This window comes from Solanum tuberosum, unplaced genomic scaffold (genome assembly GCF_000226075.1).
Source record: "Solanum tuberosum cultivar DM 1-3 516 R44 unplaced genomic scaffold, SolTub_3.0 scf00277, whole genome shotgun sequence".
NCBI classification, from domain to species: Eukaryota; Viridiplantae; Streptophyta; class Magnoliopsida; order Solanales; family Solanaceae; genus Solanum; species Solanum tuberosum.
Window position 1 is genome coordinate 233,503 of NW_006239197.1, and position 26,198 is coordinate 259,700.

The 26,198-nt window shown below is 35.1% G+C and overlaps 3 protein-coding genes and 2 long non-coding RNA genes across 24 annotated transcripts in view; 3 read left to right on the forward strand and 2 right to left on the reverse strand.

Moving 5' to 3' along the window:
* The window catches only part of LOC102593841 (glutathione S-transferase zeta class-like), a 5,471-nt gene extending 4,933 nt beyond the window's left edge, over positions 1–538 (reverse strand). Inside the window, exons 1-3 of one of the 2 annotated variants that reach the window (XM_006358424.2) lie at positions 380–538; positions 188–281; positions 50–106 (exon numbers count right to left, since the gene is read on the reverse strand). In XM_006358424.2, the coding sequence (XP_006358486.1) occupies positions 50–106; positions 188–281; positions 380–382 (154 nt within the window). In that variant the 5' untranslated portion in view covers positions 383–538. The remainder of the gene's footprint in view (positions 1–49; positions 107–187; positions 282–379) is intronic. The other variant, XM_015313963.1, reaches the window with a different exon arrangement.
* Positions 539–2,129: 1,591 nt separating this feature from the next.
* LOC102594373 (uncharacterized) lies at positions 2,130–10,684 on the forward strand. 19 transcript variants are annotated; one of them, XR_001474879.1, is made up of 9 exons: positions 2,130–3,794; positions 3,983–5,236; positions 5,329–5,952; positions 6,417–6,649; positions 7,362–7,971; positions 8,055–8,383; positions 8,476–9,028; positions 9,637–9,705; positions 10,162–10,249. It is a non-coding gene; the product is annotated as an uncharacterized lncRNA (long non-coding RNA). The 19 variants fall into 19 exon arrangements; XR_001474877.1 differs by having other exon boundaries at positions 8,476–8,553; positions 8,901–9,705; XR_001474884.1 differs by having other exon boundaries at positions 8,055–8,196; positions 8,342–8,383; positions 8,476–9,705.
* On the reverse strand, positions 9,143–10,768 carry LOC107062837 (uncharacterized). Its single transcript, XR_001474893.1, has 2 exons — positions 10,691–10,768; positions 9,143–10,384 (listed from the first exon to the last, which is right to left on the reverse strand). It is a non-coding gene; the product is annotated as an uncharacterized lncRNA (long non-coding RNA).
* A 3,147-nt stretch (positions 10,769–13,915) lies between these two features.
* Positions 13,916–18,400, forward strand: LOC102594930 (ferric reduction oxidase 6-like). The gene is made up of 9 exons (XM_006358425.2): positions 13,916–14,398; positions 14,476–14,569; positions 14,663–14,863; positions 15,874–16,108; positions 16,261–16,588; positions 16,671–16,947; positions 17,052–17,307; positions 17,396–17,828; positions 17,914–18,400. The coding sequence occupies exons 1-9, from the start codon at positions 14,167–14,169 to the stop codon at positions 18,081–18,083; spliced, it is 2,226 nt and encodes a 741-aa protein (XP_006358487.1). The 5' UTR covers positions 13,916–14,166; the 3' UTR covers positions 18,084–18,400.
* A 1,448-nt stretch (positions 18,401–19,848) lies between these two features.
* Positions 19,849–25,706, forward strand: LOC102595694 (eukaryotic translation initiation factor 3 subunit C-like). Its single transcript, XM_006358426.2, has 4 exons — positions 19,849–19,964; positions 20,082–20,144; positions 20,390–22,189; positions 24,524–25,706. The coding sequence occupies exons 2-4, from the start codon at positions 20,121–20,123 to the stop codon at positions 25,466–25,468; spliced, it is 2,769 nt and encodes a 922-aa protein (XP_006358488.1). The 5' UTR covers positions 19,849–19,964; positions 20,082–20,120; the 3' UTR covers positions 25,469–25,706.
* The last annotated feature ends 492 nt before the right edge of the window (positions 25,707–26,198 follow it).

The window sequence follows — 26,198 nt, forward strand, 5'->3', positions numbered from 1 at the left end:
CAAACACCCAAAAAAAGAAAAAAAAAAAACTAAAAAGTTACAGACTTACCAGGGTCCCTTTGTTCTCCTTTAAGCAAGTTAACAGCTTTATACTCATAATCCAATCCTAACAAGAAAAAACAAAAAAAGGTTAACAATGAATACTCTTTTTTTCGGAACGGAAAGAGAAAGTAATCGGAAAAATAACCTTTCAAATTAAGAGCTATTCGAACACGAAATGCACATGAACTCCTCCAATATGAGTAGAGCTGCAACTTCTTTGATTCCTCCCCGCTCCCTGCCTGAAAATTCATGAAATAAACAAATAAAAACTACCCTTAAAACCCCCATTCAATTGTTTTTGCCAACATAATTAGTGTAAACCGAGATAAGTACTCACCATATCAATGGCAAATCTTCGTACTGTTAGAAATGATCAAGAAGGACAGAATATCTGATACTAACATATACTGATACAGTTGGTACCAAAATTGAATTTTTCCTCTTGTCGGCGGGCCCGACCCGAATACGTCTACGCCTGCCGGCCCCACTCCGACTACTTTGTAGTTTCCTAACATTTTGTTTTTTGTTTCATTTTTCTTTATTGGTTTCTCAATGATATTGATACGGATGCTTGACTAATTCGAATTCATAAAAAGTTATTCTTATCCAGGATTTTTCATATTAGGAATTGAACTCTGATTTTCTTTCTCTTTTTTAAAAAATAAAATAAAATTTGTAATTTGATTGACTAAAACAAAAAAAAAACACTTGTAATTTGATTCGAGCAGTGAATTAAAAGAAAAGCAACTTTCACATATAGCAAACGTAAAAATTATATTTGTATGTTATAGCTATAGTTTGCATAATTGCTATGGAGCTTTTGATTTGTATAATTTGCTACAAACATTCAATTTTATATAAATTGTTCAGTTTTGTATAAATTCATTTATACATTGTAATTCGTATAATAAGATTTGTATTTATATAATTATATGTGTATAAGACGAAAATATATGTATTTGTATTTGTATATACACTTTTCTCTCGCTTTATATAAATACAAACACATTTTATACCACAATGTATAAAATGACTAATTATATACCGAAAATGGCTAATTATATACCGAATCAAATGGCAAAAAAAGGGATGTTTGCTACGAATTACAATTAAAATAAAACTATGGCTATAACATTTAATTTGAATTAATAGTGTGCTATTTCAAGTGAAATAAAATAAAGTTAAATAATTATAATCTCAAGACTATAATTTCATAATAACTTTATTTGCGACCAAATGATATCTAACTGTTTTGTAAAAATCATCTACTTACCAAAAATATTTAATATTTTTAAAACATACTTAAAAAAATGTTGCGTGTGTTATGGTTAATAATTAAATAAATAAATAGTAATATTTTTAGGAAAGAAAGTGAAAAGCGCGTCAAAAATTAAAAGGTTACCGTTTTAAACTTAAAACGAGTAGTACTCTCTCTATATATATAAGTAATGGGAATGCAGAATTTTAAGAACAAAACATAGCGCGAGAAAAAAAAAAAAAAACATAGCGAGAATGAGTAGTGGTTTACTTGTTTCTTGATTAAAGGTTGATAATCGAAGTTTGTTCAATTTCTGTTAATCCCATGTTGATTTACTTGTTTCTTGATTTAATTGTTCAGTTTCTTGTTTCCAGGATGACGGGAACATGAATTTATTTTTAAAATCCAAGTTTTAAGCAGTTTCATATTCTGAAGTTCTTGGGTTAGAACTGCACTACTTGTTAACTTTACTTTATATATCAATTCCATTTACTTTTGCCCAATTTTAATGCCCTACTTTTACTAGTAACAAAAGAAAAAAAGGATTTATTTTCAAGATTTCACAATATTTGTTAATAATGTTTGTAGTTATGATCTTTCTTGAGTTGCATCTACTTTTACTAGTAACAAAACAAAAAAAAAGATTTATTTTCAAGATTTCACTATATTTGTTAATAATGTTTGTAGTTATGATCTTTCTTGAGTTGTATCTACTTTGGATCATCTACTATTACTGCCTGCCATCAAGATTTATCACAAACTCTATACTTTACTTTCTTGAGATACTTGTCAAGATTTATCTGTCAAGATTTATCTGTCAAGATTTCAGAATATTTGTTAATAATCTTTGTAGTTATGATCTTTCTTGAGTTGTATCTACTTTTGGATCATCTACTACTAATGCCTGCCATCAAGATTTATCACAAACTCTATACTTTGCTTTATTGAGATACTTGTCAAGATTTATCTGTCAAGATTTCACAATATTTGTTAATAATCTTTGTAGTTATGATCTTTCTTGAGTTGTATCTACTTTTGGATCATCTACTATTATTGCCTGCCATCAAGATTTATCACAAACTCTAGACTTAGCCTCCTTGTCAAGATTTATCCACTCAATCTGTTGGTTTTCTGTCACCAATTAGAGAAGTAACGTTAGTTATGTCTTGATAATTAGGTTTTGACATAACAAAACAAGTTAAATGTTTGTAAATTCAATAGCTTTCTTTTATGGTGTTTTCATGTAAAATCGGCTAACCATCCTTCAAATCTAATGTTATCGTCGTATGCAGGTACGACAACTGTATTTGCTACTTGTGTAGATTTCATGGAGAATTAGTGAAGCCTTATGATACAAGTAGATTTGGGTATTATAGTCTGCTTTACATTCTTATTCCTTCGTCAAAGGGTAACCTCTTGGCCTTCTGATTGTCTTGCAGTTGGATATTCTCATATAAAATCAATATTGGGGCATCCTGCATCCTCTTAGATGGTTGACAAAAGCATCATGGCATATGATTTCACTGCCTACTCATGAGATGTTCCACACTTTATTACAAGCCATCAACACTTGTCACCTACTCTACAGTTTGCTTCCTTACGTACTTGTCAATACACACTAGATCCACTCGATTTGTTGGTATGGAGTCATGGCCTCACCAATTTTCTGATGCTACTTTTTTCAACACTGCCACTTCAGAAGACCGCTCAACTGATCATTATAACTATTAAAGAAGTAATGTTTATTTATGTCTGGATAATTACAAGTCCCAGAAAATACCTTTCAAATTTTGGTATAGCTATATTAGAGTAAATTATCTTAGCCTTCTCCCTTTATTTTCCTATTATTTCTTTTTCTTTTTCACTTTCCATGGTTGATTGAGTTCACTCATGCATGTTTCTATTTTTCTATGTTGTTTTCTAGAACATCTGTGCTATAGAATTCAACAAAATTTGCTGTCAGAAAGATGGCAATTTTAGTATGTACAAAATGCTATGTTAATACAGGCGCTCAAAAGTATGGAAACCATTGCTAGAAGTTATGAACCATTGGTGTAGCTATGTAAGATATATAGCTCCCTTCTGTTCCCTTTCTTTTATTTACTTTTATCCTTTCATATTTGATTAAGCTTTTTCAGTTGTACACAATTCTATTAGTGTATGTTGTTTTTGTATAGGTCCTACAGAATTCAGAAAAGTTTGCTATAAAGAAGAAAACAAGTCTAGGATGTATACTGCTGGGTGATCCAAGTAGAAAATTCATCACAGAGACATATAGTTGTTTTAGGGTGTTTGGCTTTCCCAGAGAAAGTTTCCTTCTCCCTTCATTTTCCTTTTCTATTATTTACCTTTTCTTTTTCTGTTTTTTTGTTCTCTTTCCATGGTTGATTCAGCTTCATACATTGTGATTCTCTCAGCTGTTTCAGGTGTTTTTGCCCATGCCTGTTTCACAGGTGCTCCAAGTGGTACAACCATCGCTAGAAGCTACAGAAAGGTATTGCCATAAAAAAAACAAGTTGAATAGTGGTTCAAGGTATTCTTTGCAGAACAAGTTTTTTTAAAAAAAAAATTGGTCTTGGCCTTCTTCCTTTATTTTCTTTTATTTTTTTTTATTTTTTTTTCTGTTTCCATGGCTTTTCATATTAATATATGTTGTTTGCATGGCTTTTTTCCGTGCTACAGAGTTCAACAAAATTTGCTGTCAGAAAGATGGCAAATTTAGTATGTACAAAATGCTATGTCAAGACAGGTGCTCAAAGTATGGAAACCATTGCTAGAAGTTATGAACCATTGGCGTAGTGATGTAAGATATATAGCTCCCTTCTGTTCCCTTTCTTTTATTTACTTTTATCTTTCCATATTTGATTAAGCTTTTTCACTTGCACACAATTCTATTAGTGTATGTAGTTTTCTTGTAGGTCCCGCAGAATTCAGAAAAGTTTGCTATAGAGAAGAAAACAAGTCTAGGATGTATACTGCTGGGGGATCCAAGTAGAAAAATCATCAGAGAGACAAATAGTTGTTTTAGGTTTTTGGCTTTCCCAGAGAAAGTTTCCTTCTCCCTTCACTTCCCTTTTCTAGTATTTACCTTTTCTTTTTCTGTTTTCTTGTTCTCTTTCCATGGTTGATTTAGCTTCATGGAATTGTGATTCTCTCAACTGTTTCAGCCTTTCAGGTGTTTTTGCCCATGCCCGTCCCGTTTCACAAGTGCTCCAAGTGGTACAACCGTCGCTAGAAGCTCCAGAAAGGTATTGCCATAAAAAAAAAGTTGAATAGTGGTTCAAGGTATTCTTTCGTAGAGTAAGTTATCTTGGCCTTCTTCCTTTATTTCCCTTTTATTTTATTTCCTTTTTTTCTGTTTCCGTGGCTTTTCCTATTAATAAATGTTGTTTGCATAGAACACCGGTGCCATAGAGTTGAGAAGGTTTGCTTTCAAGAAAATAGATCTAGAATGTACTGAACTGCTAGTACGGACAGGTGCTCCATCGAAGCTAGGAACTGTGACCAAGCTATTGGCATAGATATGTGAGAGATATAGCCATTTCAGGTATGGCTTTGTCAGAAAAAGTTATCTTAGTGTTTGCCCTTCAGTTTCCTCCTAGTTTATTACTTCTTCTCTTTCCATTTTAGGTGTTTCCATTTGGATCGTCAATTGTTTGGTGTTAAAATTTCAATTTAACTTCACATGTTTATTGATACTCTTTGGACTCTACTGACATCAACTTAATGGGGATACTGTTCTTTGTGGTATTGATGTCTTAAAACTTTGTATGGAGATGTGCTTGTTCTATCCGATCTCATTCTCGATGTCATGGTCTCTGTTGGTTTGATTTGTGCTTAATTGTTACTTTGTAATTGGGTTATACAGTAACATTATATGCTTGGTGCTGCAGTGTCGAAAAAGAGCCCTCTTCAGAACTTACTACTTGGGCTTAGGTTTGCTCACATGTCTTCCATAACTAGCTAAACCTTTCTTGGGCTTTTTAATTTTTCACCTCCCAAATTGCTGAAACGCTTTCTTTCTGCAGCATTATGATAGACATGGGCATTATGACTTTCTATTAAAAAAATGTACATTGTGAATTCCTGTGCTAGTTCATATGTTCTAGTACTGTATGGACATTGAGAAAATCTTTGGAAAGACATTGGATGGGCTTTAGCAGAGATGGAAGGCGTTTGAACGAAGCTCTTCAAACTGTGAAGAGCGAGGAAGTTGGCAACAAGCAACATGGATGATATGGCTTGAACCCTATGTGAAATGTGAAAACATGTACAATAAGCTAGGTTTCCATGGCGGTCAGGCATGCCATATTACACTTTTTCAAGTGGAGTTCAATTTCTTTCTATCTTTTATCACATTTCCTCTTCAGCTGGATTTATTTGCAGTGTAAATTTTCCAGAGTTATAAATCATTCCTTGCCTTTTGCAATGTGATATGTGAAACCGTGACAAGAAGCTAAATTTCCTTGGTAGTCAGGTGTGTCCTATCATGCTTTTTCTGGTGGAATTCACTATCTTTCTTTTTTCAAATTGCCTCTTCAGCTGGAATTATTTGCAGTAAAAGCTCCAAGATTTGTAAAGCACTCCTTGCCTTTTGCAACTTGAATATGGGGACATGGTTATCTTTTAAAAGTTGCCTTGAAATAGAAGTTGTAAGCAGTTTCACTTTCTTGAAATTCCTTCACATTTTAAGTGCTTACTATAGGTATATATATGTTACGCCTGGAGTTTTAGATATTTGATTGAACCACAATGCATGTTAAATCCTTTTATTCACTAGTCGAGAGAAGAAAAAAATGCGATTTCTTCATTTGCTTTTAATTTCCAAAGTCTTTGTCTTTTATCTAGTTATGAGTTTTCTACGTAATAGTAATATCCATGTGGTTGGCTTCCTCTCCATCTAGAACCTGAGGAGGGATGAGTTCAGTTTCTAGTTGTCTACTTATGGATCATGTAATCATTGTCCCATTTCCTTTGAATTAGTTATTTTTGCTGTTTACTTCTTTTACTTCTTCAATTATGCATAATTCTTCAATGTGCTTTCTTTTCTGATTGACCTTTAGTTTGATGAATTTCTCTTACTTGCAAAATATGTCTCGTGTTAATCATGTTTCAGGGTCACTACTACTCTTTTTGCAATTGACGTACAGAGGTTGGTGGGCCAAAGTTAGCCTTATGCTGTCAAATGCTATCTTCATGTAACCCCCTTTATCACATCACATTCCTCTATTATCTTAATATACCGAAAAAGAAAATGGCACTTATCAATAACCTTTACAAGGCCTTCAAGGAGGCAAGCATCTAACTAATGATCAATGAGCATCTAGAGGACCGGATTATTATTTTTAGGTATGCCTCCCTTTATCTTCCATGTTTCATACTGTATAATCCTCTTTGAATGCATTTGGCAGCGTTTAATTTCTTAATTGACTTCCAAAGAATAAATTGTTCTTAGTAAGGCTATTAATGCTCTGCAAACCAGGTAGACTAGTCTATTCTATGAATGAGTCTTTGTGATTTTGAAAACATAGATGAGAAATCTGATGCCAATTCTTGGTTTCGGGGTTTTGAGTATTTTTTCCCTTCGTTCCTTTTAGATACATTCAGTTGATGTGTTTAATTGGTCGTAGACTACTGACCCTTTAAACATGATATCAGTGCATCCATACTCATAAATTTCCCAAGTGGTTAGGCATTGCTCTTGATGTTTATGAAAAGACTATGTTATAGTTATTTATGGCTGTATTTTAGTTTGTCAATCTTATGTTTCTCAAAGCTGCTAGGATGAAATTAAAGGAATATCCCCTCATAATTAGAAATATCAATGGTTGATACTGTTAAGCAAGGAGTCAAGAAGAAAACAGTTGTAGGATGAACAAACATCTATGTTAAGAAAAAGGTGCTTTAAGTATGATAATCAACTTTAGAAGCTATTGGCCTCAAGTTTTGACTTTCTCAAAGAAAATTATATTAGCCTTGTCTCATTGGTTTTCTTTTCTTCTCATATTGAATTAAGTTTCACTCACACATGATTCTTTTAGAGTATGTTGTTTTCTTGTAGGTCCCGCAGAATTCAGAAAAGAAATCAAGTCTAGGATGTATACTGCTGGGTAATCCAAGTAGAAAAATCATCACAGAGACAAATAGTTGTTTCAGGTGTTTGGCTTTCCCAGAGAAAGTTTCCTTCTCCCTTCACTTTCCTTTTCTGTTATTTACCTTTTCTTTTTCTGTTTTCTTGTTCTCTTTCCATGGTTGATTCAGCTTCATGGAATTGTGAGTCTCTCAACTGTTTCAGCCTTTCAGGTGTTTTTGCCCATGCCCGTTTCACAGGTGCTCCAAGTGGTACAACCATCGCTAGAAGCTCCAGAAAGGTAATTCCATAAAAAAAAAAAAATTGAATGGTGGTTCAAGGTATTCTTTCGTAGAGCAAGTTGTCTTGGCCTTCTTGCTTTATTTCCCTTTTATTTTATTTCATTTTTTCTGTTTCCGTGGCTTTTCCTATTAATAAATGTTGTTTGCATAGAACGCTGGTGCCATAGAGTTGAGAAGGTTTGCTTTCAAGAAACAGATCTAGAACGTACTGAACTGCTAGTACGGACAGGTGCTCCATTGAAGCTAGGGAACTGTAAGCAAGCTATTGGCATAGATATGTGAGATTATAGCCATTTCAGGTATGGCTTTGTCAGAGAAAGTCGTCTTAGTGTTTTCCCTTCAGCTTCCTCTTAGTTTATTACTTCTTCTCTTTCCATGTCAGGTGTTTCCATTTGGATCGTTCATCCTCTCTATTGCATTTGAAGCGATTGTTTGGTGTTAAAATTTCAGTTTGACTTCACATGTTTTATTGATACTCTTTGGACTCTACTGACATCAACTTAAGGAAGATACTGTTCTTTCTGGTATTGATGTCTTAAAACTTTGTACGGAGATGCGCTTGTTCTTTCCGATCTCATTCTTGATGTCATGGTCTCTGTTGGTTTGATGCGTGCTTAATTGTTAACTTTGTAATTGGGTTATACGGTAACATTATGCTTGGTGCTGCAGTGTCGAAAAGAGCCCTCTTCAGAACATACTTTTTGGGCTTAGGTTTGCTCACATATCTTCCATAACTAGCTAAACCTGTCATGGGCTTTTTAATTTATCACCTCCCAAATTGCTGAAACACTTTCTTTCTGCAGCATTATGATAGGCGTGGGCATTATGACTTGCTATTAAAAAATGATGAGACAAAGGAACAAATTCAAACTATTATCAAGGTATATTTGCTGATGTGTTCACCATTCATTTCTCTTACCTTTACTGCTCTTTTGTTCACTTATAGATCTAGCGACATCTATGGGTGATTTATTAAGCGGATTTTCCGAAAAAGGGTTTTTAATGAGACAATGCTTCCAACTTTCAAGTGTTGGGAAAAATAAATGTATGTGCAGATAGTCTTCAATAACTTGTTACAAATAATGTACTGATCTGTTTTTTTCCTAGTAAAGAGTGTGCTTACTTTAATCCTCAAAAAAAGAGTGTTTACTTTGGTGAGTATGCAATTGAAGTACTATAGTTGGAATCGATAAATCAAATTCTTTTGGTCTTGTTTATTATGTGGCAGTTTATAGTGTTTCAGTGGACGAGTTCCGCTTGAGCTTTGTATTGCTTCTCGGCGGTGTAGACTCCTTAGCAAGGAAGCTGGAGCTGCTTATGCTCTTTTTGATCTCTTCCATTGTTAAAGGTGAAAAGGTAAGAGCTGAATTATCAGAGGTAATACAGCCAATATGATGTGACTATGATTGACAGAATTATTACTGGAGAAATAATCTCTTCTCTTGCTATTTGGTGAAGTACAAAGGTATATGTCATTTTGTATCAGATTTTGCTTACACTTGGAATCAGTTTTTGTTTACTGTTCAAGGAATCACCTTTTAGCAGTAATTTATTTTATTGAAACTGATCAACTCAATTTGATCGATACAATAATTGTGTGTCTAAAAGAAGTTATATGAATCAGCGAGCCTTTCCCCTTTTTATGAAATTAGGTTGTTTCCTTTCTATTACAACCAGATTTTTACCTGTCAATTGTATGCTTTGTATCTTTGAGAAAATTGTGTCTTATTCACAATAATAAGTTTTCTGAAGTTTGAGAAAATTGTATCTTATTCACAATAATAAGTTTTCTGAAGCCAATGTGAAATCGAAACACACTGACGAGAAGCTAAGTTTCCATGGCAGTCTGGCATGTCCTATCAATTGCATTTCCAGTTTGATTTTATGCTTTTGAGCTCAATATGTTTCTGTTTTTTTTTCATATTGCCTCTTCCGATGGATTTATTAGCATTGTGAATTTCCAGGGTGACTGTCTTTTGCAACTTAAAGACGCGGACATGATTTTCTTGTAAAATCGTTTTAATATCAACATTGTAAGTGGCTAATATCTCCTGATATGCATTCATATGTGATAGTATATGTCATGCTTGGAGTTTGTCTTTTAGATATTTTGATAGAACCACAGTACATGTGAACTTTCCTTTTGTTGATATCTGTATATTTGAATGAAAGATGGTTTAGTAGTATATTTTTTCTACTTCCTTTACCCCAATTTAGATGACCTAGTCAATGATGTTTTGGATTTGGTCACATTGTGATGGTAGATTGTCAGATCTCAGGTTAGTAGTGGTGACATTATCAATAGGTATCGATTGCTCATTAGCATAGTAGATCTTAGAGGGAAGGCAGGGAAAAACTGGTAGAGAGATATAGACGTTAAATTAAAATCTTGATTTCCTGATTCCTGGCCTAAAATCAATTCATGGGAGCTTTTTAGCCCATTTCCTGCTTTGAAAATTTCTTACTGTTTGACATCTTTGAAATTGCAGCTATGAAAAGGCTGATCCAAACTTTGTAATGTTGACACCGACCAAGGAGCACTTGGCGGAAGGAATAAACTGGAAAGTTGGGAAGAGACCACCGACTTGTCACTTCCAATCATGGTAATGTCGTAATGAGGGAATAACTAAAGAACATAAATCGCATTACACCTCTTCATGATTTCGCAGCCATGCTGAGAAGTAGCTAGTTTAATACTATGTTCATTTCGAACTAGGTACCACTTGAAACTAATAACTCTACTTGAAACTAATAACTCTTAAGAGTCTAGATTCAGTAAGTTTCACTGTCCTTTGTTTTATGGTGGTTTCATGTAAAATCTGCTAACATCCTTTGAATCTAATGTTATCATCATGCAGGTACATAAATTATATTTGCTATGTGTGCGGAGATCACAGAGAGATAAATGTAGCTTTTGGTATTATAGTATGTTTTACATTCTTATTCTGTCCTCATATGGTAACATCCATCTTGGCCTTTTGATCGTCTTGCAGTTAAACATTCTCATCTAAAATCAACATTAAAGCATCCTCCTTATTGTTTGACAATAGCATCTTTGCGTATGATGTCACTGCTTGATTATGAGATGTTCTGCCACTTCCATTGCAAGCCATAAACACTTATCTCAAATCTACATTTTGCTTCCTCACAATACTTGCCAGTACATACTAGATCCACCCAATCTGTTGGTATTCTGTCATGGCCTCACCAATTTTATTGTGTTACTTTTTTCCCTACAACAACTTGAGAGGAGAAAACAGTTAAACAGATCATTATTGTAATACTAGAAGTGATGGCTTATGATATCACCGCCTGCTTATGGGAAGTTGTGTCTTTTCAATTGTGAGCCATCAACACTTACTCCTTGCCCTTATTGTACTTGTCTTTTCACTCACACGTGTTTCTGCTTTTCTGTATTGTTCTCCTAGAACACCTATGCTACAGAGTTCCGTAAAATTTGTTTTCAAGATAGGTGCTTCAAGGATGACAACCGTTGCTGAAAGTTATGAACAAGTTATTGGCATAACGATGAAGATATATACCCCATTCAAATATTGGCTTCGTAACGAAAAGTTATCCTAGCCTTTTCCTTAGCATTCCCTTTTAAATTTATTTACCTTTTTTCTCTTTCCATGTTTGATTAAGCTTTTTCACTCACTTATAATTGCATTGGTGTTGTGCCAGAGAATTCAGCAAAAAGTTGCTGTCAAGGATAGAAAAAAAAACTTAAGCGTACAAACTGCGATGTTAAGAAACAGATTGCTGCAAGTTGTACAATCATGGCAAAGTAAGATATATTGCCGTTTCAGGTATTGACTTTCCTGGAGAAAGTTATCTTATCCTACTCCCTTCAATTTCCTTACTTTTATTTACCTTTTGTCCCATTGTTTCTTTTGTCTTTCCGTGGTCAATTAAGCTTTACTTACAAGCGATTTTACTAGCGTCTGTTGTTCCCTGGAATTCATGTGCTAGTTCATATGTTCTAGTAGCAGTAACAACAAAAAAAGACTCATTTTGTGTAACGATCGATTTGATGTGATCGCATCGTTATTTTAATATTTTCTTCTCATTTTGTTTTTATTTATTATTTAATAATTTTATTTTATCATTTACCATATCTTTTAATAGTAACTCTATTCCATACCTTAGTTTTTTTTTATAGGTTTATCATTCAAATTATAGATGTGTGACATTATTTAACGGAGAACAATATAGTCTATCCAAATATTGTATTCATTAAAACAATATGTTACGATACAACACATTATGAAGTAATTTATATCTTGATTTTATAAATTGACAAATAATAATAATTTGAGACATATTTTTAATAACGTGAACAAGTAATATGAGACGAAGACATACTGAAAAGGACAATGCAACGGAAAATACACCATAAGATTCCTCAAATATATGTTTGATGTCCCTACAAATGGACCTATTCTGTTGCTGATGTTGAATTTGGGTGAGGAATGAGTGACTCTAGTTTATTCTTTCAGAAAATGTCACAATCAATTTGCTCACATCACATTAATTTGAGTAGTTTTACGTTAATAAATACTGATTTCAAATGCACCATTTATTCCTACATCATTTTCTGTATAGTTATTTGCACACTTCCAAGAAATTAGGGAACATAAAAAAATCGTGTCTTTTAGCAACTAACTGTAGGATATCTTTAGGCTATGGAAGGGCCACGCCATTGTTTTTTTTATGGTTTTATTTGATTATTTCACAATTTGAAAATTATATGAGGTGAAAATTTTCCAATGACTTTTGCCTATCTGTATGGGTTAGGTAGATGCATAAAATTGAGAAATCTTAAATATTTTGGAACAAGTATAAGATAATTCACACATAATATTACAGAAAAGAAATAAATATAAAGTATAGTGTAAGTGTGTTTTGTTTTAATGGAAGTTATTTTTCATGATTTTCTTTTGAAAAATATGTTTCGATGATTGAAACCTATTTTAGGGGGGAAATATAAGTAAAATTTAACTTCCTCTGTTTAAAAAAAAATGTTTTTTTTTGTAACATTTTAATTTCAGTTTTTCATGTGACATATTTAAAACTGCAAGATCAAAAGACATTTTCATACATTTAACATAACTTTAATTTAGGACCACATTAAAGTGTTTTTTATTTTCTTAAACTTCGTCTTAGACCATTCTTTTTTAACGTGTTTAGATGAAATATTTGTTTACTGGAGATTAATAATAATGTAATTGACTTATTTAAATGTTTTTAAGTACTTTTGTAATTTTGGATATTAAAGCGATCTAGAAATTATGAAATCTCAATCTTACCCTGGATTAGACTTTAATTTAAGACTTTCCTTTATTTTGACTTCTTAATTTTACAGAGAGAAGTACTTTTGTTCAGTTTTGTCAATCCTGATGGAGGAATTGATGGTCGAAAGACGAAAATCATACGAATATTTTTTTTATTTTTCAAATTGGCGCCTTTTTATTTACTCGGCAAAAAGAAAGACGCAAATGTTTACTGGAAATCTGCGGACGAGCAAATTTTTTACTCCTACTTTGGAAAGGGCAAATTGGGGAAGAAATTTTGAATTATGAAAGTGAGTGTTTCTTTAGTTACTAGTAGTAATTTACTACGGTAATATTTGTGGGTTTGGTAGGGGACTAGTTGTTGAAGAATTTGTTCCACCAGAGAAAAAAACAAAAAAAAAATCTAAGTCATTTATACATGACCACACATAACAATATGATTTTAGAAAGAGAGTACGTATATTTTATTTCGATCTTTATATTATTAAAAGATTGTTTCTTTAGATTATCGATTCAAAAATCAAAATATTCAGCCTCTTTTAACTATAGATTATATGTCGAAATTATCAACTTTACTTTTCATTGTAACGAAATTACCCTTTCATCTTTTACTTTGGAAGTAAGGAAAGGAAAGCTTAAACGTTTCTTTTTGTACCATTAGACCGACAACACAATCTTTTAATGAGTTCCCACATGGCATTTTTAATATATTTGATGAACTTTTAATATAAGAACATAATTCAAATAAAAGTTGATGAATTTTATAACATCTCAAGTTTCAAACATATTTTACTAGTGAAAAACACAGAATCTGAAACAAATAAATGAATAATTCAAGCTCATCATCACCATTCACCGTTGTGACTAAAGTCATCATTTTCTCCCTTTTGTTCTAAAGTTTGTGGAACGTACTGTAAAAAACCTACTAAAGACTAATAAAAGTATGGTCCATGTCTCCATGATTAAATGTTATACTACCTCGTATTTCTCAATGAATACAAAGTATTTATCTTCTCCAAGGCTAATTTTTGAGTGGTCCAATTTTCTGTGGCCTAATTTCTGCCAGATTTCAGCTTAAAATTCTGTACATACCCATATTGAATGTTGATGCCTTTGGTTTCTTCTAAAACCTTTTTGTATATATTGGTAACTACTTTAGGTGTGTTTTGATATAAGCTAATAAAGTTTAAAGATTCTAAAATGGGTGAACTCTCAAGCCAAGAACCTCTTCTTTTGAAAAAAGATGATGAATTTGATTATCTCAATAAGACGCCACTTTTGGTATCATCAACAAAGTTGATTCTCAAAGTAGTAATGTGGGTGGCTTTTATTACATGGGCTGCTTTTATTTTCTTGTTGCCTACAAAATTCACTAATGAACTTTTTGGGACAATTGTTACAGCTACCAAAGGATCTATTTTTGGGACAGCAGGTTTTTTCATAACTTGAAAGTTTTTTGCTTTTGTTGTTTACAATTTGTTAGCAATTTCAGTTTCTATTGGGTTGCAGGCAGCACATCCTTGATATTCAGTTTCCCAATTATCTTGATTGCATTTCTTGCAATTATTCGTCTCGTTGTCGCGGGTGAAGATCAACCTCAAATGTATGTGTGTGTGTGTATATCTGCTAGCTTGATTATAAGAACATGATGTTATATTTGAACTGTGAACTCATATAGAATTTTTAATTGTTGTAGCAAGAAGGCTGGAAAAGGTCCAAATTTTAGATTATGGACATTCCCTGTGCTGGTGGATGGACCATTTGGGGTTGTTACAGCTGCGGAAATGATTGGCGTTATAATCTTCTCAGTGTACATCGTCTGGGCTGTAGTTATGTATAGTATACAGAATGTTGACCTCTTATCTTCGTATCATTTACCAGACATGAAAGAGAGAAGGTAATTCTGTCACCATGATCATATATGTTACCTGCTTGTGTTTTTTTTCTGTGTAATCGAAGAGAAAAGGTAGCTGCTGCTTGATTAAGGCCTATTGCTGTCTATAAAAGTTAGACCATGTTATTCTTTCTGGCTTGGAAAAATGATCATCTTTTCAGAGAACTAGTTACCTTAATCCTATCAAATATTCACGTATGTCTAATTTATATAATTCGTTATTCGTTCTCCAAAGGAACCGTAGTTATTTCACATAATTTTGCATCTTTTTGGACTTCAATTGCTCTACATTCAGAAATGTTTCAATCCAATACACCCTTAATTCAAATTTTGGTCTTTCTTTCAACTTCTATTTTTATATTATCTTCTTATACAGTAGCTCTTAGTTCTCCAGAATTCTGGAAGTACTGAAACTCTCTTCTCAAATTATTGACAATTCCAATTTACTGAAACAGGAACTAAACATGGTGTCAAAGCCTGCTTAAAGATTTTGTTCTATTCTTCAACCAGAATTTAGACTCGACCTACTGACATAATGAAATATATCCTAGCTTTTGATGTTTATATATGTCCCCCTCTAATGAAAACAAACTGATTTAGATCAGTTGAGCACAGTTAACTTTCTGCATCACTAGCTAATTTCAGGCTATTTTGTGTATTCGTTTGATTTTAGTCACTTCACTGATTTAAATGATCTTTTAAATTCATTTGCTGCACGTTATCTAGTCCGACTGGTGTTAAATCGGGAATAACAGATGGATTTTCTCTTTGTTTTCTATGTCCTCTTCTTTGTCACCCCAATTTGTAAATTGTGCATCTGTTAAATCTAAAAATAATTCCATGTGTAAATGTTTCGAAGTGACTGAATAGTAACAATTACAGCCACATAGTGCTTATCTCAGACTTAGAACTAGTCCATAGTTGTTGGATTGAAGGTTTCCTTTAGTAGCAAGGTTTTCTTTTTCCACAGCTTCTGCTTCATTGACTAATATATGTTGTGGTAATATTTTCAGTGGTAAGTTGCTGGAGCTGACAGGTCTCCGTTTTGGATTCATTGGATTAATCTGCTTAGCGTTTTTGTTTCTGCCTGTTGCACGTGGTTCAGTTCTTCTTCGAGCTATAGATATCCCTTTTGAACATGCCACTAGATATCATGTTTGGCTGGGACATCTTACTATGGCTATTTTTAGCCTTCATGGTCTATTCTATATTATTGGCTGGGCAATTCAAGGGAGACTTTTGGAAGAAGTGAGTTCTAAAACTGAAAGTTTCATTTATCTTGCCCATAGAGATTCCTTTTATTTGTGTACCGTATACTAGGACCTCACCATTTTTATTAATGTTAATGGAGAGTAATCAATGAAGGGAGACTTAGACTTTGTCAATTTTGTTTACTGCAGCTAGTCGGCTGGAAAAACATAGGAATAGCCAATCTTCCAGGAGTTATCAGCCTTTTAGCTGGTTTGTTGATGTGGGTGACTTCACTTCCCGGAGTAAGGAGAAATAACTTTGAGCTGTTCTTCTATACACACCAATTGTATGTGGTGTTTGTGGTGTTCCTGGCTTTGCATGTTGGTGATTTCGTCTTCATGATGGCTGGAGCTGGGATCTTCCTGTTCATGCTTGATCGGTTCCTTAGATTCTTCCAGTCACGAAAGACAGTTGACATACTTTCAGCCACATGCTTTCCTTGTGGAACCGTTGAACTCGTTATTTCAAAACCTGCAAGTAAGAATAAATCTTTGACTCAACTGATTTCCTCACTGCTGCATTTTCCAGTGATTCTAACACTTCTTCCCTCACGATATAGATTTACATTACAACGCCCTTGGCTGGATATTCTTACAAATACGTGAGTTGTCCTGGCTGCAGTGGCACCCTTTCAGTGTCTCTTCTAGTCCCCTTGATGGCAAACATCATCTTGCGATTCTTATAAAGGTTCTTGGAGATTGGACTGAAAAACTGAAGGGGAACATCTTGAATCTTTCTGTAGAACAATCTGAGACGGAGCCTCTTTTGCAGCATAACAGGAAAATGACAGCTTCTGTTGAAGGTCCTTATGGACATGAGTCACCATACCACTTAACGTATGTAAATCCGCTGCAATATCTGTTGAATATTCAATTTATTGGTTTTTCAGTTATTAAGTCGTTGAGTAATTAATTGCCTTGATGCATGTTTCTCCTCTCAGGTATGAAAATCTCATTTTGGTAGCAGGTGGAATTGGAATTTCCCCCTTTCTAGCTATCCTGAGTGATATCCTCCACTGTATCAACGATAGTTCGCCTTGCCTGCCAAGAAATATATTAATAGTATGGGCTATCAAAAATTCAGATGAGCTTCCACTTCTTGAGACAGTTGACATGGAAGCAATCTGTCCACTTTTCTCTGATAAACTGAATCTTGAGATTCAAACATATGTGACGCGGGAATCACAGCCTTCATTGGTAATTGGTTTCTGCCTATTTTCATTTTGTTTATGTATCATCACCCCATTTATATGTGTTGCTAATTATTACTTCATTTTTCCCTCAGGAGGAGGGTAAAACACCCAAAGCAATGCACCACTCCTCAATCTCCCCTGGCTTCAACGGATGTCGAATGTCTGGTTTGGTTGGTACTGGACATGTCGTATGGTCTGGATTATATGTCATAGTATCCACCATAGGGTTTGTGATCACTGTAGCATTGCTGGACATTTTCTACATAAATCCATTCAATATAACTTACTGGTGGTACAAGGGGCTTTTGTTGATTGGATGCATGACTGCAAGTATTCTTATATTTGGGGGTCTCGTTATCGCTTTATGGCATCTTTGGGAAAGGAAAACTTCATCGAAGGAGGAACCACAGGACGCCACAAAGAAAGTTGACATCTTGCAGCAGAATGAAGCCTCTTTACACAGGAACTTTGGAGAGGCTCGATATGTTAATAATATTCGATATGGTCAAAGACCAGATTTCCAAGGTATGAACAGCATTTGAACTTTACAAGGTCCTTATGCTTCTCCTTTGTTTTCTTGAAAATGTTTTTGAACTTTTTTATTCTGCAGAGATATTTGGATCACATGCAAAGAGTTGGGGAAGTGTAGATATTGGTGTGATTGTGTGTGGTCCTCCTACTCTTCAGTCCAGTGTTGCTAAAGAGTGCAGAAGCCAGAACTTGAAGAGAAGAGGCCATCAGGCTATTTTCCATTTCAACAGCCACAGTTTTGACCTCTAGATGACCCCAGTAAACATGGGCGGAGCTAGATAGGGTACATGAAAGGGGTTCATCTGAACCCCTTTCGTCGATGTTCTTATGTTTATTCCTTCATATTCTGGCTCCGTTAATGCCAGTAAGTATCCGATAGCTCATATAAGGAGTACTTTTTACTGCTCTAATGAGAAAAAAAAAAGGATCATATCAGCTAGTTTATCTCTGATCCTTGTAGCATGTATCTGGTATCTGCAGTAAGCATCTTGTACATTTTCAATTGTTGTAAATGCAGCTTTAAAAATATACATATATAACAATATCACCTATACTTCTAGTAACTACATAAGCCTGCTGCCTATTATCAATGAAAATTTCTGAATTCCATACCATTTGTCAGTGCCTTATCTCTAAATAGCCGTCTATCCAACTGCTTAAACTAAAAATAGCCCATATAGTAGCATAATCCACGTATAATATCTCTACTTCATTGGACCAATGAGAATGTTTTATCTATGCATACATCTGTCCAGTAACAGATCAATTTGTACAATGGAAAAGACCTCCAACATGAATTACAAATAGTGAAACTGAAAAGACCTTGTAAAATGGACTTGTTTGGTTTGGGCAATTCAATGTTGATAATGAATGACAAAGGATTGGGTGACTCTGGTAAGTCTTTGGGTTGGACATTGACATCAAATTTTTAATACCACACAAATTTCAGTTTTTTGTAGTCTCAATTTATTTATCATCCATTTTTCATTCTGTCTTCACTTTTCAGACAGTTATCATTGATAACAACATTTGAAAACACAAACCAAAATAAATAGGTCCATGTTAGACCGAAAAATTTAAAAGAATATAAAGAAGTGTGCTATAGATTATAATTTCATGTACCCTATCTAGCTCTACCCATGTTTTAATTTCATGTACACACACCTAAAGTATTTTAATTTCATGTACACACCTAAAATATTTTAATTTCATGCATGAACTATTGAGAGTGTGAATTTTCTTCTTGAACAAAACACATTGTGAAGAGTACAACATCTTTCAATTTTGAGTAATTGGTTCTGCAAATTTATTTGTGCTTTTTTGTTAGTTATAAATTCAATGAATAAGAGTGATTCTTTTAAATAACCTATATCAACAATCGATATATATGAAATATGAATTCGTATAAATGATGTTGAACTCTATAATAGTCTAATATACGTCTTCAAACTGAAATTACATGTCATTGATACTATGCATACACAATAGATAATATGTATACAACTACAACATGTATCAATATGTTTTAATGAAGGTGTTTTTTTTTTGATGTACACATGAGTAGTTGCGCAATATACTATGTATATAACTAAAATATAATTTTTATATACATATTGGAATTATTGTATACATCAACTAAATTTACACGTAATTTATTATGAATAAAATTTTATGTACACATATAACATTTTTTTTACGTATAACTAATGCAATTGCAACTATAATTGTTATTACTATTATTCTTACAGATATAAGAAAAATATAATACATGTATATATACCACAATTACTATACATATCAACTAAATTTACACGTCAATATATAAATAAAATGCATATATGTAGCATATTAATTCGTTTATGTTTACCTTATGTACTTAACAATTACAATTGTTGTTAATATTCTTTTATTATTTGGCTAATTATTGTCATACTATTAGACCTAGAATTTGTATATATTTAGGATTAAAAAGTTACCAAATCAGGACTTGTAGTAGTCCTTTTATAATAGGCCCAAAAACGAGTCGGCCCAAACTCTTATCATGTTCTAGGGTTCTTACTGGAAAATTTCATTCACTCTTCATTCATTCTCATCTACAACCTTAGCGTAAACCACAGTTCCAACTTACAGGTTCGATCTCTTCTCCTTCAATATTTAGTCGTTTGTATATTGGTGAATCTTGCTAGCGTAAAACAAATTTATTTGATAATTTATCCTCAATTTTGAATTTATTTTGTGTAATTGCAGCTTATTCCATCTCTGTTTCTTGAAGAACTTGTTGAAGATATGGCGTCCCGTTTTTGGACTCAGGTAACTTACTTTTCAAATTATTCTATGTGTTTTTTTTTGAGTATTTTCACTGGACAAGGATTTAGGTTTTTTGTTTGGTGTTTGGATAAGTAACAAAATCTATGGACGAAATGGAGGTGTTGTGAATGAGTGATTTGTTTTTTAATGTGGTAGTCTGTTTTGCGTAGTCCTTATTGCCTAAAACCCTAAACTATGGTTCGGTTAGGAAATGTGTAATCTGATTTGTTCATACATGATATTTGCAGGGTGATAGTGATACGGAAGAGGAGGAGGAGAGTGATTACGAGCTGGAGGATGATGCGCCAGCTGAAAATCCAGATGCACCGTCTGGTCCTGGGTCAAGATATCTTGCAGCTGATGACAGCGACAGTGATGAATCGGATGGACAGAAGCGAGTTGTCCGGTCAGCCAAGGATAAGCGTTTTGAGGAGTTGTCAGCTACAGTTGATCAGATGAAGAATGCTATGAAGATTAATGACTGGGTTAGCTTGCAGGAGAGCTTTGACAAGATTAATAAGCAGCTGGAGAAGGTCATGCGCATTACAGAATCAATTAAACCACCAAATCTCTATATCAAAGCTCTAGTTATGCTGGAGGATTTCTTGAATCAGGCGTTGGCCAATAAGGAGACTAGGAAGAAGATGAGTAGTAGTAATGCTAAAGCCTTGAATTCAATGAAACAGAAACTGAAAAAGAATAATAAGCAGTATGAGGAGTTGATTAATAAGTATAGGGAAAATCCTCCTGTGAGCGAAGAGGAGGGTGGTGATGATGAAGAGTCAGAAGAGGAAGAAGAAGAGGACGGAGAGGACTTTGAGGAGGACCCAACAAAGATTGCAGCTGCATCTGATGAGGATAATGATGATGATAGTGATGATCCGGACAGGACAGATAATAGGTGGGAGAGGATGCTGAACAAGAAAGACAAACTTCTGGATAAACAGTTTAAGGATCCAAGTCAAATCACATGGGAGACAGTCAACAAGAAGTTCAAGGAAATCGTTGCTGCTAGGGGTAGAAAGGGGACTGGAAAGATGGAATTGGTTGAACAGCTCACCTTCTTGACCAAGGTGGCCAAGACTCCAGCACAGAAGCTTGAAATTCTGTTTGGTGTTGTGTCTGCCCAGTTTGATATTAATCCAGGTCTCAGTGGACACATGCCTATAAATGTGTGGAAAAAGTGTTTGCAGAATATGTTTACCATCCTTGATGTTTTGACCCAATACCCAAACATTGTGGTTGATGACATGGTGGAACCTGATGAGAATGAGACCCAGAAAGGAGCAGACCACTCAGGGACTATAAGGATCTGGGGAAATTTGGTTGCCTTTGTTGAAAGGATAGATGTAGAGTTTTTCAAGAGCTTGCAGGTAATTGATCCACATACCAGCCAGTATGTTGAGAGGCTGAGAGATGAGCCATTGTTTTTGGTTCTTGCTCAAAATGTCCAGCGTTATTTAGAACAGATGGGCGACTATAAGGGCGCTGCCAAAGTGGCTCTTAAACAGGTTGAATTCATCTATTATAAACCGCAAGGAGTGTATGATGCTATGAGGAAGTTGGCTGAGCTCACAGAAGGTGGAGAGGCAGAGTCTGTAGAAGAAAACAAAGTGGTTGAGGAGAGTAGAGGTCCAACTGCATTTATTGCAACTCCTGAGCTTGTGCCTAGGAAACCTGCTTTTGAAGAGAACAGCAGGACATTGATGGACAGTCTCGTTTCTCTCATATATAAATATGGAGATGAACGAACCAAGGCCCGTGCAATGCTCTGTGATATATATCACCATGCTATCTTGGATGAGTTTTCAACATCCCGTGACTTGTTATTGATGAGTCACTTGCAGGAAAATATCCAGCACATGGACATTTCAACTCAGATACTTTTTAATAGAGCCATGGCTCAACTTGGGCTCTGTGCGTTCAGGATGGCACTTGTTGCAGAAGCGCATGGTTGCCTTGCTGAACTCTATTCTGCTGGTAGGGTGAAGGAGTTACTTGCGCAAGGTGTCTCCCAAAGCCGATATCATGAGAAGACCCCAGAACAGGTATCTTCCTGAAAATGTTCTTTGTTTGGTCTTTTATGTAAGAAATTTATTCTTATTTCATGCCATTTTGTGTTGCTAGAATATTATGTTTTGAGATTAGTTTCTTTATTGAGCTTCGTAATTGTATTTGGCTTGTAGCTTGTATCTATTTTAGAGTGTTCGTTTGGCCAGTGTATTGCCACAATTTGTGTAGTCACATAGTAGGGGAGAAGGACAGCTAAAGATCTTGACAGTTCTTCAGTCACACAGTAGGGGGGGAGGAGAGAAGAAATAGTCTATAGAAAGATGTAGGGAGCGTCAAAAGATCTTTTTTGGTTAATGTGTACTGTTGTAATGAAGAGATACCCTTTTTTGATAGCTAGACAGATCGGATAGAGGAAAAGACACTGCATAAAATCTGTCATCTAGCAATCTTTGTTTTTTAAAATCTGGTAACTTTTGTATTAAAGTTACTTAGTTAGTACTGGAAAATCCATAATTACATATAGAGGAAAGAAAATTAATTCTAAATGGAGGCCACAATCCTAAACTGACTCTTAAGACATCTTGGAGTATTTCAGTCTCATTTGAATAAACCTTTGTACACCAAAAGTAGAATAACAATATATAATTGTGTTTGATCTTCTGCACATTATTACTCCCATCTTCAAAATATCTGGCATTTCTTTCTCTCCATAGTCCATCAATACATGCTGGGATAATCCTCCATCTATCTTTGTTTCTGGCCCCAACTGAACATAGTGTCAACAATCTTACAAGGCAGTGCCCATGAGATGCCTGTGAGATTGATAAAAATCTTCCACAGTTGATCAGTGATGTTACAATGTAAAAAAGATGTCTTAACTGTCTCAGCATCCATTCCTCATTAAAAAACCACTTTGAACATTGAGAAATTTTCCTCTTTTTTTTTTTTTTTTTTTTTTATGACAAGGGAAACCCTCAGCCAATAGCTCGCAAACCACATAGGAGAGGTAACCCGCCTGGTGCGACAAGCTCGACCCAGAAGGCAAACCCCTTGCTTTCGCTAGCAAGGGGTTTCGAACTTGAGACCTCCAACATGGAAGTCCCAAACTCAAACCAAGGGGTTTCCTCTTTGATAGATTATCATGAGTTAGAACAGCCTCATTAGGTATAAGCCAAGTGAAACAGGCCACTTTGTGAGGCACTTTGATTTTCCAGATGTGTTTCCAAGGCCAGTTAGTGATCTGTGGTTTAGCTTGATTTCAATTCTTGTATCCCACCTTCACCTTCAATATATACCTTTGCTATCTCCATTCCACCATAAACAATCCACTCCAATTTTTATTCCGTGAAAAGTTTCCAAATGCTTTTATATACTTCAGTCTATTTTGGAATCTCCCAGCCATTCCAGAGTCTTGTGTTGATGTTGGGCGAGAGCATAGATGTCAGGGAATAAAACTTGTATCCTGACAAAACCCATCCACTTGTCTGCCCAAAAAAAGTGTCTTGTTGCCATTGTCAACCTTGATAGTAGACTGACTCCTGAGGAATGGCCAATAAGACCTAATAGATCTCCAGAGGCTAACACATAAGGTGTAGTAACTTCTTTAGAAACCCAGTTGTCCAACTCCTCATATTTTGTTTTGATTACACTACATTTAAGAGTTTGAGATTCCTGGGAATATCTCCATTGCAATTTCACTTTAGGAGCTTTGCTCTGGTTCTTAAGGTTCTCGATGCCTAATTCACCTTGACTTTTGCTTCTGATAATGTTCTTCCATTTACTTGATTCACAAGTCCTCAGCATCCTCTCTACGCGCTTCTAAAGCACTATGATAAGGTGGGTATTACCTTCTTATGCTGACTATGTTCTTTATTGAAACTTTGAGATAGATCTCTAAAAAAGGGAAGAGATCAAAACAAACTCTAAAGCCTTCAGTCTGTCCAGTGAATCCATCTTGCTGTATCAGGTGCCCTTACACAGTAGCGAAGACAAATATGACACTTGTGGAGTTGTGAAGTTTTACTTATTGTTTTTTGTTATTAAATGTATGACTTGAACATCTTTGAATTGGAACGGTTGTTATTGTTTTGTGTTCCCCATTTGATAGAAGGAACTCATGAAAAATGGGTTATTAGTGAGAACTATCCAAAAAGGGTAATAATCAATTATTTTCTTTGTCAATGATAGAGCAATCAAATATTACAGTTGTGGAGTTATAAACAGATTTGGATGTGTGTTTTAACAATCAAAATGTGTTACCTATACTTGAATAACTTAGGATTAAATCATTTGTTATTTATTTTGCTTTCTCCACATTTGGTGAGCGGGGAACCTGCCCCTTCTAAACAATACATATTGAACACTGTTAGGAGCGGATGGAGAGGAGGCGTCAGATGCCCTACCATATGCATATAAATCTTGAGCTTCTTGAGGCTGTCCATCTGACATGTGCAATGCTTCTTGAAGTGCCAAACATGGCAGCTAATAGCCATGACATGAAGCGCAGGGTCATAAGCAAAACATTCCGGAGATTGCTTGAAATTAGTGAGAGGCAAACTTTCACTGGTCCACCTGAAAATGTGAGGGATCATGTCATGGCAGCGACAAGGTCCCTCAGGCAAGGAGACTTTCAGAAGGCTTTTGATGTTATAAACTCCCTTGATGTGTGGAGGCTGCTTCGCAACAAGGATAGTGTTCTGGAGATGCTTAGAGGCAAAATAAAGGAAGAGGCACTGAGGACCTACCTTTTCACATATTCTGCTTCTTATAATTCTCTGAGTTTGGATCAGGTTGCAGGGATGTTTGACCTTTCAGATTCTCAGATCCATAGCATCGTGAGCAAAATGATGATTTCTGAGGAGCTTCATGCAAGCTGGGATCAACCATCCCGATGCATGGTCTTTCATGATGTTGAGCATACAAGATTGCAGGCTTTGGCATTCCAGTTGACAGAAAAGCTGTCAGTTTTAGCAGAAAGTAATGAAAGAGCAACAGAATCAAGGATTGGTGGTGGTGCATTGGAGGGCCTTCCCCCGAGGCGCAGGGATGGCCAGGATTATGCTGCTGCAGCTGCTGGTGGTGGTAGATGGCAGGACTTCTCCTTCTCACAAGGCAGGCAAGGTGGTAGTGGTGGCCGAACAGGGTATGTCGGTGGTAGATCAACTTCTGGTCAAACATCGAGGGACCGTACTAATCAGGCACGAGGGACTCTCGGTGGTCAAGGCTCAAGATATCAGAGTGGTACAACTTCCAGGGGAGGCCAGATGGATGGATCAGGTCGCATGGTTAATCTTAACAGAGGGGGTCGTTCTTAGAGAACCGCGCACAAATTTTTTGCATAGAGAGAATCACATATCTAGAGGGTTCCTGATTTTAGTAGAATTTACAGCTTTCTTTGTTTCATAAACCAAGTTCCATTGTGCTACATTTGTTTTCCGACTTTCTTGCATCTTTTGGCTGTTGTACTGCTTTTCTCATTTAATGACATTCATGAAGTTGGGTACATTCCTTTTAAATTTAATTTGCAATGAATATTAGCTCGTAGTAGATACACATTTCACCTTCAAAGTTTTCTTTTTTTAGTCTTTGCTAGATGTTGCTGCACAAATCTGGTTAAGTGGCTTACTGTCTGCTTCTCCCAATATATGTTCATTGATCAGCAAGTCGATAGTTAGCAGTTGCTAAATTTTCTTTTCAGAGAGTAAACATTGCAGTCTGGATAATTCAGTTTATACAGTACTATATAACAATTGATAGGAGGGAAGAAAGTAATAGTTAGCAGTTGCTAGATTTTCTTTTCACTGTTGTCCCAAGTCGAATTTCAAGTTCATTGAACCAACAAATGCACATTTCACAGAAGTAGGTGGGCTCTTGATGACCAGGTTGAGCACATGAAATTCTGGGCTCTTAGATTGGCAAAAGGCCCACCATGTTGAATCATTTTCACTGACCAAAAGAGGAACCCGGTACATAACGTTTATGGACAATAATAATAAAACAAAAAAGGGAAGAATTGAGAAAGAATACATTTAATGAATAGTCTGA

Bases quoted from the DNA above. Each gene is read 5' to 3' on its own strand.
- LOC102594930 (XM_006358425.2), top strand. From the start codon at position 14,167: ATGGGTGAACTCTCAAGCCAAGAACCTCTTCTTTTGAAAAAAGATGAT. The intron at 14,864-15,873 runs GTAATTCTGTCA...TAATATTTTCAG, and splicing joins CCAGACATGAAAGAGAGAAG to TGGTAAGTTGCTGGAGCTGA. The intron at 16,948-17,051 runs GTATGTAAATCC...TTCTCCTCTCAG, and splicing joins GAGTCACCATACCACTTAAC to GTATGAAAATCTCATTTTGG.
- LOC102595694 (XM_006358426.2), top strand. From the start codon at position 20,121: ATGGCGTCCCGTTTTTGGACTCAG. The intron at 20,145-20,389 runs GTAACTTACTTT...TGATATTTGCAG, and splicing joins CGTCCCGTTTTTGGACTCAG to GGTGATAGTGATACGGAAGA. The intron at 22,190-24,523 runs GTATCTTCCTGA...GAACACTGTTAG, and splicing joins ATGAGAAGACCCCAGAACAG to GAGCGGATGGAGAGGAGGCG.